General features: G+C 38.8%; 1 protein-coding gene across 1 annotated transcript in view; it reads right to left on the bottom strand.

Annotated features, from left to right (window-relative positions):
* The window catches only part of STK32B (serine/threonine kinase 32B), a 147,440-nt gene extending 135,539 nt beyond the window's left edge, over positions 1-11,901 (bottom strand). Inside the window, exon 1 of the mRNA XM_420796.7 lies at positions 11,634-11,901. Coding sequence (XP_420796.2) covers positions 11,634-11,709 — 76 coding nt within the window. The 5' untranslated portion in view covers positions 11,710-11,901. The remainder of the gene's footprint in view (positions 1-11,633) is intronic.
* Between the last annotated feature and the right edge of the window lie 647 nt (positions 11,902-12,548).

Below are 12,548 nucleotides of genomic sequence, written 5' to 3'. Positions count from 1 at the left end.
CACTACCTGCAGTGTTCTTTCTGTTTCTATGTGAGCATTTGTGGGACACACTTGGTGCAAACTTTATGATATTCCAGTGTTGCCACCATTATTCCCAACTCACTGAACACAGCTCCCTGATTCTAATTTGCCTATTCCTGCTGGTGAGCTGATCAAGACACTCTTTGTTGCCTCGCGTTATATGGCTGTACATGGCCATCCAGAACATGGCTTGTATTGAACATCACTATTTTCTCTGCTGAAATGCACCCACCACTTCACTGTGCTCACATCCACTGTTTGGTCTCTATAAACAGCAAGCACTGATGAATGTCAAAGACTACTGTTTCATCCACATGGAGGAATTCAATAACACACCTTTGTTTCATACGCATTTCCATATCAGACACCACTTTGTCAGACTGCTGCCATCTGTCCCACAGCAAGAAAATGTAACAAAATAATGGCAGGAAGGTTCAAGGACTTCCTTGCTGAAGGTTAGGATTATCAGTAGAATTCTCTATTCTGTGACCCTTTGTCAACAAAATCTTACAGCACTTAGTGACTTTTCCTCCCATTATATCCAAACTTAACTCAGTAAAGGCTAACTTGATTTATTTTATAGTAGTGCCCTGTGCATAAGATTGTGCAGCTACCGCTGTAGTATTCATAGGCTAGAGCAGTCAAATATGAAGCTGGATGTAAAATAATATCTTTTTCCTTCTTTTCAGAAAGGATCTTTTGATTTTCTTTTGTTCTTTGACTTTGAGTTCTGTGTAGCAAATCACAGTGCCTAAGATGTGCATTTTCCCAGGAGAGTTTGCAGGCTTTACTGTTTGAACAAAGGTTTATCTGAACATAACCCCAAAAGGCATAAGTACAATCATTGTAACACGTAAAAACAATCCAGGGGAAAGCAGAGGATGATTTCAGAGAGGTATGGAGGACGCTCAGGATGTTAGTAGTGATTTCACATATTACTACTTTGTTTTACCAGAGTGACAGCTAATCACAGAGAACAGCAAATTAAAACTAAGAACAGATTCCAGTGCTCAGCAAGAGAGGCAAAACAATATCATAAGGAAATTACAATTACTGGAGGCACTAAATCAGTTTGCATTTTTAGATGCTAAATTAGGAATGGCATTATTACTCCAAATGTAGGAAAAGGAATTATCATCTTTTATGACCCATTGGTATATATTGCTGCATAGATATATATATTTTACTTAATACAACAATCGTATGCAGAATAGCATTAGTAATTCAGTGACACAGCTACTACTCTGTTTTCTTTGGTATCAAACCAGGCTAAAAGCAATGGGGTAGAAATTAACAACAGCTTTATCATTATCTAAAAGTTTTCAAACTTCAAAGAACTTAAAAAAAAAAAAGAAAGAAAGAGAAAGAAAATGAGAAAGAATGTGAAGTAAAAAGCAAGAAAACATTCTCAAAACAAAGTAGGATGCTAAAAAGCACGTTACTGATATATTTTACAGTTTGATTCAGATAACAAAACTGTATGGCTGATTTGATAAAATATATACAAAATAAATATTTTCAAAATAGAAAAGTTAGAAAAGAATTAAAGAAAAACAAAGTACAGACTTTTAACACTACGATTTCATGTTGTGAGGAGAATACTTGCAATAAAATTTGAGAAACAAAGTGTCATCAGCTACATCCAGTTAACATTAAAGCCTTAAAAACCAGCATAACGGGGTGCTACAACTCCAGTAATGTTTTGTTATTACATTCTAAGAGGGCTTCCTTTAATTTAATGGCTAATGTCTTTGTGCTGATTATGGAATAAATGAAAGTAATATATGTGTTTATACCGCTGTTAATAAGCTTGTCGTAATACAGGGCAAAACACTTCTAAGAATAAAAGCATTATAGAATTTAATGCTTGTGTGTCAAGGCTTGTGACAGATTGCAGAAAAGGTATGTAGAAGAAAAAAATATTATAGACAGAAAAAACATTTGTTATTTTGTGTGGAAGCTAAGCACAAAAATGAAAAAAAATAAACCTTGATGGGCTGCATACAAGTACAATAAACTGAAACCTTCAGAAAGCTTTCCTTGGTGCATATTGCTAGATTTCCCAATAGATAAAGAAAGCCAAATTGGGAAATATCTAAAGTTGACAGTCAGTATGTGAGGACAGTGATTTAAGCAGAGACATCAGATTCTTATGAATGTTTTGTACAGAGTTCAAATTTCTAGTAGTTAAATAAAAATTGTCAAATCTCCTTACAAATCCTAGCCAGTTCATCTAGATTATTTGATTTACTTAAGAAAAGACCCAGTTTATAGGAGCCAATGTGGAAATATAGGGCATGAGGACACAATGATTCAGTGAGAGATGATTACAACGCAAATACTTCTCTGTGGTACAAAATAATGTATTTTGTCCCTGGGGAGGGACTTTTTATATTGGAGAATTGCATTTCATAAGGGCACATAGTGAAAGGACAAGAGGAAATTGCTTTTAACTGGAAGAGGGTAGATTTAGACTAGATATTAGGAAGAAATTCTATACAGTGAGGGTGGTGAGACACTGGAACAGGGTGCCCAGTGAAGCTGTGAATACTCCCACCCTGGAGGTGTTCCAGGCTAGGCTGGATGGGGCTTTGAGCAACCTGGTCTAGCGGGAGGTGTCCCTACCTATAGGGGTGGAGGCTGGAATTAGATTACTTCTAAGGTCCCTTCCAACCCAAACCATTGTATGATATTATTCTATTTAAGAATGAAAGGAAAAAGAGTTCTCATTTCTGCAATATGAAAGCACACTCATATTCTTAGAGTTCCTTGTTGCCTAACACTTCAGTAGAGCGCTGACTAAGATTTTCCTGGAAGCACACCACATGCTGTACTTCCCTTTTATTTCTAAGAGTCAATGAAGCAGAAAATGTGAAAGGGAAAGACTGGTAGCACTCACCTGTGAAGCAAAACGTGCCTTCATTTTTTCCTATTTTCTCTATGAATTTGTGTTTTATAAAGCTAAATTATTTGTATCTATGTAAAACCTCTTTGCATAGAGGAAGTAAAATTAAAGCCCACCTGCCATATTCTCTAAATTATATTTTAAAAATAAATTTGAAGTATATTTTAATACATATATATATTAAGTACAATGTTAAATTCTCAGTAATTAAAATGAAATTAACAGGCATTTTATGGGATGCTGTATTAAGATAATCAGTTCTAGACCCCAATATCTGTATTATAAATACTCAGCCTCTTTGTTTACTGAGACGCTGGTTCACTTGAGCAGTGGGATCAGGTGAACCTCATGAGGTTCAACAAATTGAAGTGTGAAGGCTTTGCACCTGGGTTAAGTGGCAACTCCCACAATCAGTGCAACATGGGGATGTAAGGATAGAGCATCAGCCCTGCTGAAACAGCCTCAGGGCTATTGGTGGATGATTATCTGGACATAAACCAGTAATGTGTCCTCACAACCTGGAAAGCCAACTGTATCCTGGGCTGTATCAACAGAACTGTGGTCACTGGGGCGAGGGAGGTGATTCTGCCCCTCTACTCTGCACTAGTAAGACCTCGCTTGGAGTACTGTATTGAGATGTGGAGTTATCAGGAAAAACATAGACCTGTTAGAGCACATCCAGAGGAGGGCCACAGAAGTGTTCCAAGGGATGGAACACCTCTCCTATGAGGACAGGCTGAGAGAGCTGGAGCAGATCAGCCTGGAGAAGAGAAGGCTTTGGAAAGACTCGATAGTGGCTTTTTAGTATCTAAAGGGGGGCTGTAAGAAAGAAAGGGACAACCTCTTTAGCATGATCTGATGTGATAGGACAAGGGGAAATGGTTTCAATCAAAAGAGGGTGAATAAGGAAAATGTTTTTTTACAATCATAGTGGTGAGGCACAGGAACAGGTTGCCTAGAGATGTAGTAGATGTCCCATTCTTGGAGACATTCAAGGTCAGACTGGATGGAGCTCTGAGCAGCCTGATCAAGCTGTAGATATCCCTGTTCGCTGCAGAGGAGTTGGACTAGACAACCTTAAGAGTCCCTTCCATTTCAAATGATTCTGTGATTCTATGGTTTAGGCATCTTGGACCCCATCAGTGAATATTATGTGATATGAGTAAGTATTTCTCATAAAGCAAGTAGTTTATTGGCATCATCATCAGAGAAATAAAGCCAGTATAATTCTTCAGAGCAGTTATTGTATTAAAGCTGGAATGCCAGACAATAAGACAACTTTGTTCTTTAGAAAAGAAGGAAATTCACAGATGCTAGCCTATGCCGTTTCTGGAAACGCTGCTTATCTGTTAAGCATATGGAATTGTGATTGAGTCCACAGAAATTCTGGATAAGATTTAGTTAGGGAAACACTGCTTATTGCTGGCACAAGGTTTTGATTTTTGCAGAATAATGCTTTTTTTGCTTTTTCCTTTTGTACAGAAGCTTATGTATATACATGTGTACAGTGTTCACAAATACGTCAGCAAATTCAACAACTCAACCTAAGCTTACATTAGGCAGTAAGTAATGAATGTAGCTTAAGGTAATCAACACAAATAGTTCATGAAATTAGGCAGAATTGTGCTCAAGAGAGACTGGGTCAGCTTACTACTGCTGCTCTATCCTCTCCAGACATTCCTGCTTTCCCTGCTGAATTCTGTGTAATTAATTCCCTGCTTTTTGTTCTTTCTCCTTTCTTACCATAGTAAGATAGTGTTGAGTTGAGGCTGGCCTTGATACTTCTTTTCTTTTGCATATCCCTTCAGAAATTTCTGCTTCATATTGATTGATCTCTCCTTTTTCTCTTTCCTTACATCTCAGCATTTGCTCACTCTTGCTACACTAAAATACTCAAAAACGACCTTGGCAATATTTTTCTGCCTTGCAGTACTTGGTCCTATGTATCACTGTCCAGGAGGTTTAGCACAAGGAAGGTTTCCACTTCTGCTTTCCCAGCCTTGCTATTTCAGGTGGAATCTAGAAGAGTCTTGTGCATGGCCAACAAAATCCCAGCCTTCTTCATTCTCATGCTAACATTTAGAAGAGGAAACGTTAAAACAATCCTGGTGGGACGGGATTAGTTTAGTTGAGTATTTATGAGCAAGATCATAAATCCTCATTAGTTTTTCTCCTAAGATTGTTTTAGTCATTTTCTAATTCATTTAGGTGTAGTATTTCATTCCAGGCTGAACTACCTTTCATTCACTGGACAGAATGTACCTAAGATTTTGAAAAAAAAGTCTGCATTCTCACAATACTGCTGGCTTTGTAACCCATGTCCACACATCCACATCAAGGAACTCTTTCATGCCAAATGCAGCCAATTATGCATTCAATACCATGTTAGAGCCCATTGTTAGTGGGTATTAATATGAGGAGCTGCACCTCTTTCTCCTTGCTGTATGGGAAGATGTCAAAGAGGAATGAGTACAGCCAGACTCACGATCTCCCTGGCAGAAGTGAAAGACTCTTCTTTTGAATGTTGCTATCCACGAAGACAAAACTGTGGAGTAGAGGTAGTTTAATGTGTCTGTACACTTGAAAATCATGTCTCTGCAGAAATATAGTTTTTTCAAATACTTTCCCACAGGTGATGTCACATGATGAGAATCTTTCTTATAAGAATTCTAGAATTGCTCAGGTTGGAAAAGACCTTCGAGATCATCCTGTCCAACTGCAACCTAACCATACTACCCTAACTCTAACAACCCACCAGTAAATCGTGCCCCTGAGCACCACATCCAGACAATTTTTAAACACATTCCGGGATGGTGACTCAACCATCTCCCCGAGGAGCCTACTCCAGTGCTTAATAACCCCTTCTGTAAAGAAGTGTTTCCTAATATCTAACCTAAACCTCCCTATAAGAAATTGGCAAAGATATTCAGATATTGATTTGCAATATTAGTTTCAGATTAATTTAAATTTTCTAGTTCCAGCTCATGGTATTCTTCAAGCTTTTCAAGTCCTGCAGAATGCAGCTCTCTGAAATCCTATTCTTTTGGCACAAAACACCACAGCAGCTCAGATATGAGCAGAGTATCTGTAAAAGCCAGCTACAAGCAGGGATGTGAGACATAATTTATGAATTTTTAAAGGAGCGACAGTAAAAGCAATGGTGTTGATTTAGATAACAATCTTGTTTTATCACAGTTTCTTTAACATTCAGAGTTTTCCATGATTTTGATTTGGATTCTCTAAGCTTATCTTGTTTGGAGCTTGCTTAACCTTGAATTATTTGTATGCAGTTTTCCAAAAAGCCTGTCCTGAGTTCCAGACATGCTGTATAACACGCATATCAACATGGATAAAACACTCACACTTCTTAGACAACGAGCCACTGAGAAATTGTGTAGCATTCTCAGAGTTGGGGGGCCACATCAACAACTTGTGTAAATTCCAGAAGGCTACAAAAGTAGCAGTAGGTACTTACATGATACCTTTATTTAATACAGAGGCCCTGATATGGATATTTCCATCAAATCGGAAAATCATATCATGGAATCATAGAGAACATGTTTAGGAAGGATGTTGAAAATTCACCTAATTCACCTCTAAGCAATTGCTGGCGGAGTTGAATCTGGATGATGGTAAAATAAGATGGATAAACACTTAACTGCTCCTTGAAATTGTCAGGGTTCTAATCCTCTTTCGGATTTTTAAAACCATCAAGTATGGTACAGACTTGCGGTTCATTTAAGGGAATGAAGAGCAAAAATCTAAAAATGAAATTGCCATATTCATTCAGTTTTTCTTTGGAGTTCTCTGTGGAAAAGGAGAGCCCATGATCTAATGTTAGCTTTCACCTGAAATTATTATTTAGTATCTGAAGAAGTCCACAGTATTTGTGCACATTGTAACAAACACTTTAAAAGACTGGGACAGGAAGATAATGACTGAGGATTGTTGCCATGTCATGATTCTTTGTCTTCTTTGGCACAATCTATGCAAACTCTTGACAACAATTTGGCAGTTAGTACCTATGGGACTACCTGGTATGATCATATTGTCTTACCATTTACTCCTCTCTGACCATATTCTCCTCCTGTCCCGTACTGTTCTGTACTGAAAGCTCATCAATAACTGCTAAGAACTGTTGGAAATAACTGTTTGAAAAGTAAAGTCATTTTATAAATATAAAAGCAAACTTATAAGAAATCAGTGCACTTGTTTCTACAAGCCACCACAGTAAAACTGTTTTCTCTGGGTTTTCCTTTTCAAAGCCAAATACAACTGACATATCAATTCAAAGTTCCAGTTTCTACCCTCTAACACTTTTATTTCTTATCCTTTCCTGCGTATCTTCCACAAACATATAGGCAAATAGCTGTTATTACTATTTAGTAGTAGAAAAATAGTTCTCTTCAACCATTTGATTTTCACATGTTGAATATTATTTTTAACTATTTAATTAAATATCAGTTTTAACAGAGCACAGTAAAATAAATTTATCATGAAACATATTCCTTAAAGTTGCCAGGTTATTGATAATATATTCATTACTTATAATATTTACTGAGAATTTGAAAGTAACATTTACAAATAGTATTCCTCTCACTGTTCTATTGCCATTTCTGTGAACTTAAAATTATTTTCCAAGAGCTAAAACTCAAGAAAGATATACTCCTTTCCCTTTCCTATATTATTGCTGGAAACACCTATTCAGGAGAGGATATATGCTCTGTATTCTTTATGAGAAAGTATTAAAGACAAAGAGACTCAAAGTTCCCTTACATCAGCAGCATTCATCCAAACAAAGACTTTTGTAAAAATCTTATAATTCCAGTCCATTAAAGCATCTAGCTTTGAGTAGAGGTAGCAATGTTGCTACACTGGACCTAGTTGTCTATCCAAAAAATACAGCAATAAAAATCAAGAAATGAAATATATTTTCCCATTGACCTTCCTTAGCAAGAGTGTAAGCTGTAGACAAAGGATTCCATTCATTGGATTTTCCTAGCTCTTGTTGTGCTTTAGTCTAGGCTAAGAAGAAAAACTGAGATCAAATCCATGAGTTCACCAAACACTGATGCGTGAGAGATAACTAGATACTTTTCCTTGATGATAAACTTATTTTGTATGTAGTACATTTGTCATAATTTCATTTTTCTGAATTTCAATGGAGCAATATGTAAGAAAGAATACGTAAAGCTGAGAAAGTTGAGCATTACCTGGCAAAATGAAAGGAGATACTAAAGAAGACAATGTTATTTTGAAATGAAAATTATCAGGCTGAAGAGAGATAACAGCAGAGAGAATGAGGTATGGAAATGACCCAATTTAATATGTTCACAATATATTCAGTGGACTTGAAAACTGCCATTGAGCTAGTGAGGGTAGTGATAATTCACAACATTGTTAGAATAACGGAGGATCAGAGAATCACAGGGAAAGAAGTTAGGGCTACATTCAGTGAGGACCTGAATGTGAGGAATGGCTTGAAATTCAATCTTTTTCACTGCAAAGTGAAGTCACACATTCAGGAGCACTTAAAATTCCTGCTGTAGATTGGAACTCATCAGTGGAAATTCCTGAAAAGGGTATTAGTGAGCCAATTCATCACAAGATGTCTGAGTACTGTCTGTATGATATGCACATGAAAAGGGCATAGGTAGTTACAGTCTATACTGGGAAAGTTAGTTCCAGTAGAGATCAGGAAAGGTTCTAGTGAAAACTTATCTGTAATTATAGGGATTTGAATTATATGCATGTAATCAAAATGAGTTTAAATACATACAGATAAGGCACAGTGAGAATGAAAAAGCAGGAGAAATAAGAAAAGTAGAAGTTTTCTTACAGAATGAAGAGTGAGAGGGAACATTTTTGTTAGTATCTATCAGTGCACTGGAGTAATCACCATGGAGGATGAAGAGCTATTTAAGCTGGTGAAAATGTTGAAATAAATTTTATATATAGGTCAAGCATGCTTTTAATCAAGAAGGCAGATGCTTCTACCCATTAAAAGAGTAAGGTTCCGCAAGATCCTTCTAACAAAAATAGGACATAGTGAACAAATATAACTAGTTTTAAAATTGTATATATGACAACTTTTGAAAAGATCAGCATTTGATAATGATGGAAGATGGTGTCTATGATAACTGGAGACTGAACAACACTGTTTGCAGCTTGTCTTCTGACTGGATTAGTTTTGATTATCCTATCAGTGATATCCACCCTTAGAAGTCTACGTACGCTGTCTAAGTTTTGGATCTACTCATTGCATTGACACTCATCCTCATTAGAGAGAAAACATGACTGGTAACCCTAGAGCAGATAGTCTACGGATTTGTCAGGCTGTTCCTGGCTGCTCTTCATCCACTCTTTCTGTGTACTTTGCTAAATGCTACACTGGATATGAAACTTTTTCTACGACTTATGAAGTGATAGTGAATTGTTTTAAACATCTTCCTAAATTCATGATTTATTCTACATCCAGCATTGACATGCATGAATGTAAAATGACAGTATGTTTTTCTGTTCATTTCTCTCACAGGAGACATCTGTGACACTACAAACAACTCTTTAAATAACTTGGTTTTTATTATGCCGACATATTTACACACAACTCATTTATTCCGGGTCTATACGAATTGGTAAATATTCTTATTCTTGAACAAAATTATATAGTCTCAAGAAACAGATGAACTTTCTCTTTGTAACAGTGTGTTGTGGGCTTTTTTGTTTGTTTGTTTTTTGTTGTTGTTTTTTGCTTTTTTTAAATTTTGATTTCATATTGAGTCCAGTATTGTGGAAAGCAGTTACTATTGTAGATATTAGGAGCAATATGAAATACTCCTTAATTTTGGATTACATTTTGCAAGATAGATTTTCAAAGAGATTATATCTTCCTATATTTTTTAGGTACTTGGGAAAATTCCATCCTGAATTATAATTCATAAGCAGTATAGAGAATAGGTTATCTATTTCAAAAGCAATGGCTTTTCACAACTAGATGGTTGTACTAAGCATAATGTCTTAAGAGGAAAAAAAAAAATGAATATTTTAGGAACATTCAGAATGGGGGGAAAAAAAAACAAGCAAAGAATAGCAATGTCTTAGTAGAAATGCATAAATAGCTTGTGTGTACATGGTTTTGGTTTTTTTAAATTGTTTTCCTGAGGATAAAAGAGCGAAGTGGCATGAAGTCCTCTCTGTTCTCATTCATTCTTGAACTTTGTTCATTTTACTCATAAACTGACCACAGCCTTTTCTCATTGGCAAAAAAAAAAAAAAAAAAAAAGAAATAGTAATAATTCATGGAACATGTTAACTCAAGAGAGCTCAGTCAAAACACTCACAAAGGCAGGGCCTTTTTTTTTTTTTTTTTTTTTTACCTTGCAGTATCTAGACAAGATTAACACTACACTTTCACTCTTGGAGAATTACATTAAGATTTACATGACTTATTGTAAATGATCACCATTATAATTTTACAGTGGAGAATGGTTTCTTTCTCACTTGTTTACATAGCATTTATTTATGGTAAAAGACTGAAAATGGTAAATGACAAGAAAAATCACAGCTACTGCATCACAATACACCTACAGTAAATACTCTAGTCCCTTACTCCATACAAACAATAAACTGCTGTAAACCAAACCACACCAAATACCTCTTAGAGCTTTGCCAAGAAATAGGGAGTGGTAAATGTGCTTGAAATGTAAGCAAATATATATTCATCCCCATAAAAACTTATTTAATATTTTTCCTCTATACGAGCAAAACAATGCAAATGTCTCCATGTGTCCTGAATGGATAGGAAAGAGCACAAATGTTTCTGACTTGTAATGAACCTCAGAAAGGCAAAGCAAAGTCTGCTGAGGGACAAGCATTTCTCAATAAAATATTTTGGGAACCAGAATGAAATGGATATATACAAAATGAAGTATCAGTTACCCAGTTGTGCAGCAACATGTATCCCATAAGTAACAACACCTTTTTTTTCTGATATACAAATGTCTGCTTCCTAAAAGTGGAATGTTCTCTTTGCTTTAAAAGTCAGAATGACTGAAATTGAGAGTCATATAATCCCAGTAAAACATGGTCTATATAAGTAAGTGACATGGAAATACATAAAAAGTGAAAAGACACCACATTTTTTATGCAAACTTCTGTTCGTGTTCCAGAAACTTTGCTGGATACACTTTCTTCTGATATATTATATAAGCAGGGAAAAAAAAAAATCTCTGAGTAATAGAACAACTTTTAAAAAGTTTCAGAAAGTAAAGGTGGAGGAAAGATGTACCACCATTTAAAATGGGCTGGTGGGCAAAGAATCAGCTGTAAATGAAAAGAGAAAAGCAGGCATTCGTTTCCCAACTAATGCCAGTTCACATACATACACATGAAGTTACCTGGCCATGTGTTTAAAACCCAAGCGGTGGTGTCCTAGACTTCAGCTTAGCTTGGATAAAAGCAAAGAGCTATATAAATAGTGCAAACAGCTAAACAAAGGTGGGCTTGCCCTCCTCCTTCCCCAGGGAACCTACCCCACAGCAAGCAGCCGGCTGGAGGGTCTACCCAAAATACCTCCCCCAGCCGGACTGAGGAAGCTGCCAACACCTGGCTGAGGGCGAGCTGCTGCCTCCGACCCCGGGGCTGAGCCAGCGATGGGAACTACGGGGCGCGCGGGCGCGGCGGGTACCTTGGACAGCTCCACACTCACCGTCCTCGTTCTCGTCGAACACGGGCGCCCTGTGGGAGTGGCTGCCCCCCATGTTAGTCCACAGCCGGCTCCGCATCCCCCGCCGCCAGCATTCCGCGGGGCCGGCAGTCACCCCGGCCTCGGGGCAGCTGCCCTCCCGCCGCCCCAGCCCGGCCCGGCCGGGGGAGCTTCTGCAGGGCTAGCAGTCACCCTGTGACATGAAAGCGATCCGTCCGCCCCTGGCAGCGAGCGCTGCTGGCGCGCACGGACTTGGCCCGTCTCTCATCGCGGAGGGGCAGGGGAGGGAGGGAGTTAGGGGAGGAGGGAGGGAGGAGACGGAGGTCCTGCTGGTGGTGGCTTTTGGTAAGCGGTAAAAGCTGGATCTACCTGGATCCTAGCGGATCCTCCCTCTGCTTTGCCTCCTCCGACACCTCTGCCGGGGAGCGCGGAGTCCCTGCTGCTGCCCCGGCAGCACTGTCTAATGAGGGCATGAGCTCCTCGCAGGAGCTCACTGGCACCCGCAGCTGAGGGCTACCGGGATCCGAAGCGACTGAGGGGCTCTGGGGTGTAAGCGCTTCTTTGGGTTAAGGTTTTGGGGGTTCTTTTCCTCCCTAATAGGGGTTCGCCCTCCGGCAGCGGGAAGGACCACGGTCAGTTGTCCGAACTTCACTGAGTTCATCAAAGGAAAAAAAATAAAATGAATGAAAAGAGAGAAAATATCCCTCTTCCTTTTCCTTTCTCCGGGCCCGGAATTCTGGGGAGAGATCCCGGCGGGGCTGTCCTCCACAGCGGGGCTGTGACGGCTACAGCGGAGCGCTTTCGGGAGCGGCGGAGCAGGAACCGGAGCGCCGCGGGGGATGAGCCGGGAGCGGCCCAGAGGGGGCGCCGCTGGGGAGAGCCACCGCGATCAGCCCGGCCCAGCCCCGCAGCGCCACC

Source organism: Gallus gallus, chromosome 4 (assembly GCF_016699485.2).
Source record: "Gallus gallus isolate bGalGal1 chromosome 4, bGalGal1.mat.broiler.GRCg7b, whole genome shotgun sequence".
Classification (NCBI taxonomy): domain Eukaryota; kingdom Metazoa; phylum Chordata; class Aves; order Galliformes; family Phasianidae; genus Gallus; species Gallus gallus.
The sequence above is the reverse complement of the archived record's forward strand: the minus strand, read 5'-3'. Positions and strand labels throughout refer to the sequence as shown.